This window comes from Giraffa tippelskirchi, chromosome 3 (genome assembly GCF_054371585.1).
Source record: "Giraffa tippelskirchi isolate mGirTip1 chromosome 3, T2T-mGirTip1v1.2.pri, whole genome shotgun sequence".
NCBI classification, from domain to species: domain Eukaryota; kingdom Metazoa; phylum Chordata; class Mammalia; order Artiodactyla; family Giraffidae; genus Giraffa; species Giraffa tippelskirchi.
Genome location: NC_137277.1, coordinates 185101251 through 185109347, shown reverse-complemented (window position 1 = coordinate 185109347; position 8097 = coordinate 185101251). Strand labels below are relative to the sequence as shown.

Genomic DNA, 8097 nt, shown 5'->3' with positions numbered 1-8097 from the left:
ATATTTTTAATAATTCTAATTTAATATTTCTAATATTTATCCTTTCAATAGTCTATTATTTCCTGCTTTCTATTATTCTATACTTTGAAAACAAAAAACATCTGATGTGTCTCCATCCCACTTAGCTCTGCTGGTTAGCACAGCAGAGACTGCAGACAGAAATGTATTCATTGGTGTCCCTTAGGGGGTAAGTGTCTTGAAGCTGGGCTACTTGAACAAAAAGGTTTCCTGCATTTCTCCTCCTTAATGATTTGAGTCTGAAGTCAGAGTTACTGACAGTCGAGGCTTCTCGGGTTGGGGAGGGGTGAGGGGAACCTGTGCCTGCTGAGTAATTGCAGGCAGAGTCTGAAGTCATCACTAAAGATTACAATGACAGAGTCTCAGTGCCTGGGGGCTCAAGTGCCTTTACTGATAAAGAGGGGTTGGGGGTGGAATCCACTGCTTGGCTTGCAAGTTTTGAGCTGCTTGTGCTGCAGACACTGTCTTGCTGCTGCCCTGCCCCCAGGGGTGCAGGGTCCTCGCATCCATCTTGATCCTGAAGGAATGACCACCTCTTGCCAGGCCCTGGTGTAGTGGGAAAAGCCCAACTTGCACAAGAATCTAAATTCTGCCACTTAGCAACTTCTGGATCCTAGTGAATCTGCTTCTCCTCCCTGACCCCAGTTTCCTCGTCTCTCCAGTAAGGATACAGACACCTATCCGGTCAGGAAAAGAGTGGGCACCCGTAGGTGGGCCACCCGATCCGGTGGAGGAGCTCCATAAATGTGAGAGCCCAATTACTAGGCCACTTCGAAGGCTGGCTCTTGGGGGCCATGGAGGCCAAGCGGTGGAGTTAAAAGCCAGCTCAAGGCAGCTGGAAGGTGGGGCGCACGGGACGTTTCATGTGGTTGGGGCTGGGCGCATCTGCCAGCCTCCAGACCTCCGCAAACCGCGGGTGCCTCCAGCCCGCGGTTCCTACCCAGGGCCTCGGGGGCTGGAACCGGCCGCAAGGGATCCTGGGGCGGCGGGGGCGCCGGAAGTCGCTACCAGACGCCCTCTTCTCGCGGGAAACAGCTCCGTGAGAGAGCTATAGGGTCGCAGTCAGGCTGCCATGTTTGGAGAAGCATCTTTGTTGGGCGCGAAGGTGTATTGGGTGCCTGGTTGGCCTGTGCTGTCCCGTCCCGTCCGTTGAGGAAATGAAGGATGTAGAGATTAAGTATTCAGCACGTAGTAGGTCTGTAGAATGGAAGAAAGAGAGGGAAGTGAGGGAGGCACGCCAGGATTCCCCTCGAGCCGCAGTCTGGCCCCCACCGGCGGTCTGAAACCATCTTCCTCCCCGAAGCTTGGAGTGCCTCAAGGGAGGGTGGGAGGGGGACCCGACCCATCCCATCCCGGTCTGTGACCTCAGGCTTCGCCGCCACTCCACCCAAGCTCCAAGAGAGCGCTTGGGCTCCAGACTGCCTGCAGCGCTGGAAGAGTTAACCAGGAACGCCTCCCGCTGTGGTTTTGTGGTCGAAACCATGATTGCCAGGAGCAAATTTTTGTCGTGTTATTAAAAGTCGGAGCTACGCTGCTGGTGAATGAAAAGTTAAAAACCCTCAGACCGGGCTGTAAAACAGGCCTAAAACTGGCCGACTGGGCCGAGGGGCCCCTGTGACGACCCTAAGGGCGGCGGTCTGCTGCCCTCTCCTAGTAGGAGCCCCCCGGTCGGTGCCTGGAGCCCAGAGGGTCTCCAGGGGTCCACACGGAGGGCGACGGGAAGGAAGAGTCTCAGGGCTGAAAACGCAAAGAGCGTAGCCGAAGCACCCTTCGGTTAAAACAAAAGTAACAGCCAAGTCTTTATTTGAGCGCTGACTTCACAGTGGTCACAGGGTCCGGTACTTGATAAGGACATCGTCTCCTGTAACCCTCCCAGCACTTCAGTGAAGAATGAGAGTATAAATAGTTTTGCAAGTGAGCGGATTTCAGCTTGCCCCAGGCTCCCCAAGATCTCGCTAAAGAGCTAGAATCTTATAAGGGGCCAAAAGGATGCTCCGCACCAATGTGTCACCCTGCTTCTCACCAGCATGGACGTTGAAAACTGATGAGATACTGCCAGACTGTTAACTGTGCTTATCTCTGAGCAGGGGAATGCGGGTGAATTCTAGTCTCTGCTTCCATTTTTTCTGTATATTCCATGTTTTACATATTGTGTTTTACAAAGTGACTCTGTGTCACTTTTGAAATGAGAGGGAGGAAAGAGTCATAATTTTTTAAAAGATAGAATTATTGATTCACCTTAAAAAGCAGAAAGAAACGGTATTCTCGAAGTGTGGTCCTTGGACCAGTGTCATCAGCATCATCACCTGGGAACTCCGTAGAAATGCAGATTCTCAGCCCCACCCTAGAGCTACTGAATCAAAAACTCTGGGGGTGAGGTTCAGCAATATGTGTTTTAACAGGCCCTCCAGGTGATTCTGATGCATGATCAAGTTTAAGTACCATTGGCCTAAAAGACCTGGCAGAGGATGGGAAAGCAGGAGGTTCCCAATTCCACGCTGACCTGCAGTGTAGTTGCTGAGTCAGCAGGCTGAGAGCTTTGCTATGAGGTCACACCTGTGTTTGAGCCCAGCTCTGCCAGGTAGGAGCCCCTGGTGGCTCAGACAGTAAAGAGTCTGCCTGCAGCGCGGAAGACCTGGATTCGATCCCTGTGTTGGGAAGATCCCCTGGAGAAGGAAATGGCAACCCACTCCAGTATTCTTGCCTAGAGAATCCCATGGACGGAGGAGCCTAGCAGGCTACAGTCCATGGGGTCGCAAAGAGTCGGATGTGACTGAGCGACTTCACTTTCTTTTCCTTTCACAGAGTGGGTAACTTTTGGATGGGCTCTTTAACCTCTGTCAGTGTTGCTGCATATGTAAAGGGGTGATAACACCCACCTCACAGGGCATAGATGAGAATGAAAAAGCACAAGGCCTGACTTATAAAATAACTTAGTTGCTTTCCTTCCCTTGTTTTCCTTCCCCTGTCTGAAACTTAAGTTTTTGCATTTGTGGTGGTGGTGGTTTAGTCACTAAGTTGTGTCCAATTCTTGTGACCCCCCTGGACTATAGCCTGCCAGGCTCCTCTGTCCATGGGATTCTCCAGGCAAGAATACTGGAGTGGATTGCCATTTTCTTCTCCAGGGGATCTTCCTGACCCAGGAATCAAACCTGGGTCTCCTGCATTGCAGGCAGATTCTTTACCAACTGAGCTACAAGGGAAGCTTTGTTCCATTTATGAAATGGAACAAATAATCCTGGTTGGCTACCCACCCCCCCCAACCCCATTCCTTTTGTCTCTTTAAAAAGGTCAGAGCAACTGATCTAGTGAAAGTCTTAAAGGGAAGGTCTCTTACCAATATTTGGTTTTATTTCACTGGGCCTTCCTAGGAGGTTTGCAAGAATGGGGAACTGTTGAGGGCAGGGGCAGCGTGGTATTTACCTTTGTGTCTCAGTACCGGGCCTGTTCAGCAGAGTGAATGAATGAATGAAGGGATGTGGCGCCTTGGGTCTCTAGGTGGAGTGCTCTTCTTTCACATCTCAACTGAGTAACAGAAAAGAATTAGGAAAATTGGACAGGAAACCAAGAGGAGAATATAGCATGAAAAAAAAGTCCCATCGAGGGAAGAATTTTCAAAGGGGAGAAAGTGAGTTTCTGGTATAATTAGAAAATGGCACATAATTAATTTACATGCAGCTAAAAGTGTTGGAGCTTGATGGCTCTCGGTTAACTTGCCCACCTGGATCCAGATGATGAAGCTGGCGATGCTTGCAGCTCTTTATCTGAGAATCTGAGTATCTGGTCTCCTTCTGTCAATAGTAGGAAAAAGTGAGGCTGTGAGTTGTCATGCAGTTTTCTGGGGGCTACCCCACAAAGTGAGTATTAGTAAGAATAATTCATGTTATTATGTGCTGGCACTATGCTGATTACTTTGCCTTCATTATCCCTTTGCATTTTCCAACAGCAATAGCTCACAAAGGTGTAAAGATTAAACAAAAAAAATGATGTGAAATTGTTGGGCCAGCATCTGGCACTTGATAAGCCCTGAATGAATAATAGCGATCACAATACCTCTGATGTTATTGCTCTCATCTTCTCCCATTTTTTACTGGTAAGAAAGTTGAGGCACAGAGAGGTCAAGTGTAAAGTCACACAGCTAGTCATAGCAGAGCTGAAACTGGAACCAGTTCTGCCTAGCTCTGAGGCCCACTCTATAACGATTTACAAAGGTAAATACCTTGTCTCTGCCCTCAGAAGTTCCCAATTCTTGCTAACCTCCTCATTCAAACTGGGGGCATTATAGAGCCATTCCCTAAGCGCTGCCATTTTCCCATTGAGGCCCCCAAGTGAGTCCCTAGCATGTGACAAGGCGCATTTCACAACCTGTGCATCCAGAAACCAGATGGGCCACTTGCAAGCAAGACAACCCTGGAGCGGTCTGTCATGCCCAGGGAACACCTTCCATGGGGATGACTGAAAAATGATTCCTCCGTGAGCAGTTGTGGTAGGGCCTCCCCGTGGGTAATTAGTGAGTGTGATTGATCACTGCTGATGAGCTATGTGGCTTACAACAGGGTTTGACAAGTCATTGGGTGTATCTGGGTGTCAACACCCAGCTCAGGCAGCCCCTGGAACTCTTCCTCATCAGGCTGGAGGGAAGTGGGGCCCAGATGCCTGGATCTGTCCTGTTTCAGGGACCTCCTTTAGTTGGGCTTGAGGCTGCCCCCTTGGTGGTGAGATTTCTTCCCCCTTCTGTAGAATTAAGTCAGAGGCCTTACTTTTCCATCTCCGAATTAAAGAAATGCCTTTGAGATAAGGTAGTGATTGAGCTGGGTACTGGACAGGAAGCTAAGAGACTTGAATCCCAATCCTACTCTGTGCTGTGTGTCCTCAGGCAAGTCAGAGTTGCTGCCAGAGACTAGATTTCTAGGGACTTCCCTGGCAGCCCACTGGTCAGGAGTCTGCGCTTTCACTGCTCAGCACCTAGGTTCCATCTCTAGTCGGGGAACTGAGATCCCACAAGCTGGGTGGTGTGGTCAAAGCAAACAAGAACAGCAGAAACTGAAAAAGAGACACTAGATTTCTGAAGTCTCTTTGCACACTAACTGGAACACCAGAAAAAACCTCAACTAGTAGCTTGACATTTACTTAGGCTCATTTGGAGTCTTAAGTGGCTTGGCCAGAAAGCTGTGTGTATTCAGAATCTGAAAGGACTTGGGATGAAACCATACTTCACCACTGTAGGGACTTCACCCTCTGGGTGTCTGAGGAGACAGCCTTGTCAAGGTTCTTGATGCTAAAAGACAGAGACCTCTGTTCTAGGCCTGGTGCCGTGAGATACCAGCTAAGTAGCCTTAGGCAAGCCAGTGGCCTTCTCTGTGGCTCATTTTTTCCTTTTATCAAATGGGGATAGTCATACCTTCCCTCCCTACCTTACAGGAGCATTGCAGGATCAGAGATGATGACAAATGTATGAGAAGCATGTTGAAAAATATAACACACTATGCAAATATGAGGGATTGTCAAATCTCACACTTGAGTTTCCTCCTCAGTGGACTGGCCTTCTTTGAAACTAGGCACTATATGCAAAAACCCTGGCTCACACCTTGGCACACAGTAGGCGGACAATCTCTGGGAGCTGTCCCAGGCTTATGCCTTTGATCTTGCCTTTGATCTGGAAGGTCGAAAATCCTCCCACACCCATCTCCACATTTCTTCTTCCCCTCCACCCCTCTTTTCAACCAGCATCTAGTTATTCCCCAAAGTTGAAGCAGGTCAGAAGTCTTCTGGCTTCTTTCCCTTCATAGCTTTCTTCACCTGATAGTAGCTGTCCATTTGTTTTTGTGGTCATGTTTGTCTTTCCTGCCACTAAACTGCAACCTCTGTGACAATAGAGATCTTATTGTCTTGCCTGCCCAGGACAAAGCCTGGCACGTAGTATAATAAATATTGACAAATATTTATTAAAATGAGGCATAGATGGTTAGGTGGATGGAAGCCACCCAGCTTTATTGTTTTTTCCTTCTCTTTTGCATCCCTTCTTGGAAGCTAGTGGTTGGTGGAAAAGCGACTAGTCATGGAGTTAGATTCCAGGAGGCTGGCTTTGTAACTCACTGGGCCAGTCCCCTGGAACAGGTCACCTAACGTCTCTGTTGTCTGTTTTCTGGTCTATAAAGTAGAGATAATAACACATCATGTATGTCGGGAGGCTCCATGAGATAATGAATGTGAAAGTCAAGGCAAGGGGTTATTACACTCTTTTGTTTTTGACATGGAACCTGGTTCACAGACAGGATGCTGGGAGAGGATGTTAATTTAAGAACCTCAGGCAGTGTGTCCCCTTTACTCTCATTTGGGGGTTCTAAGAAAATGATGGTCATGATGATGATGGTGCTGATGGCTGTTATTTACTAAGCGATTATTCTCTGGCAGGCTCTAGGCTTAGCACATTTCTCATGTTAATACACTTAATTTTCCTAACAACCCAGAGATTATCCCCACTCTAAAGTAGCCAGCCCTGGTGACTCCATCACATGACTGTGTTCTAATTTTCTTCACAGCACTTATCACTAACTAAAATTAACTCATTTACCTACTTGTTTATGGTCTGTCTTCCCCAATTAGATTGCAAGTTCCATGGGAGCAGAGTCTTATCTGCCTTGCTTTTGGCTGATTCCCCAGTGCCTAGAAGAGTCCCTGGTTGGCGCACAGAAGACACTCAATATACCCATTTAACAGATGAGAAAGTAAGCCCAGAGAGGCTAAGTGCCCTACCCAAGGACACACAGTTACTTCGGTCTGTCAGGCTATGACCCTGATGTTATCATACTTTCTCCCACGGTACTACAGATTCTTCTGTGCTGTACCCTGGTGAAGAATTGATGACAAGAAGGCTGCCCAGAGTCATGTCCTCACCCTACACCCTCCTCCCCCATCCCCTTTTCACCTTCTGTTTGTTGAGGAGCTCTGCTTTGGACAGGGACACCATACAGAGGCCCTCAGGGAAGGTGACTGGTCTCCCCTCTTAGTTCTGGCTCTGTCTCCCACTAGTAGGGCTCACACCTTCCTGGAACCCTTTTCACATCCGTTCCCCACTGGGCCCTCAACCCTCATTCTAATCTTTAGGAGAACAAGGAGCCAAACATTTTTAGATTTCAGTATTTGGCACATGAATCAATACTAATTAACCTTATCCATAGCCAAGTCTTTCTAGAAGCCAAATACTTTGTCTTGGAACATGACATTGATTGGTAGCATGAACAGGCTTGGGAACCAGAACTCTGGAGCTCCCCCGCACCGCCACCAGTGCCTGGCCAGAAACTTCCAGTCATCTCCCTTCCTCACTTAGGCCCCCTTGCCTGGTGTGGGTGGGAACTCCTTTTCTGTCTAGCAGTGGAGGGTTGGTTCAGTGTATTCCAGAGGAGGGGAACTGCCGAAATAAGAAAGGCATTTGAAAGGAGACTAGCATGGGGTTACAAGCTGCATCGTGGAGTCCAACAAGTCCAGGTTCAAGTTGTGCCTCTGCCACTTACTAGCTGAGTGACCTGGAGGTAATATCACCTGAGTCTCAACTTCCCCCAAACCTATTGTACAGAGTAGATAAGACAATGCAGAAAAATAGCTGTTGGAGTGGTGTAAATGCTGGTAAATGCTTGAGGTAGGGTAGCTGCTGTGTATCAAGGAATCAGACTTTGAGGTCTCCACAGGATGGATTAGAGACCCTCACAGGCCAGAAAATCCTCCCAGATGAGCAGCAAACATTGTCTTTTCATTTCTGATGCAACTTTATCATTGTATTCTAAATTTTAACTTTTGAATAGGGTAAGATAACTGATAGCTCATTAAAGCCGATAATGGTCATTCCACCAGAGTCAGCAAATTGGCCCTAGGAACGGCACTTCAGTCTTTTGGCCTGGAGAATCCCATGGAGAGAGGAGCCTGGCAGCTACAGTCCATGGGGTTGCAAAGAGTCAGACACAACTGAGCAACTTTCACTTCACTTCACTTCACTTCCACACCTGCCAACGACTTACAGGGTGACCACGTCTTGTACCACTTTGCAAGCGCTTGATGTCTAGCTCCAAGCTGGGCTGAGAG

General features: G+C 48.2%; 1 protein-coding gene across 1 annotated transcript in view; it reads left to right on the top strand.

Annotated features, from left to right (window-relative positions):
* Positions 1-1063: 1063 nt before the first annotated feature.
* Positions 1064-8097, top strand: part of GRHL3 (grainyhead like transcription factor 3) — a 32518-nt gene continuing 25484 nt past the window's right edge. The window contains exon 1 of the mRNA XM_081586751.1: positions 1064-1213. Coding sequence (XP_081442877.1) covers positions 1176-1213 — 38 coding nt within the window. The 5' untranslated portion in view covers positions 1064-1175. The remainder of the gene's footprint in view (positions 1214-8097) is intronic.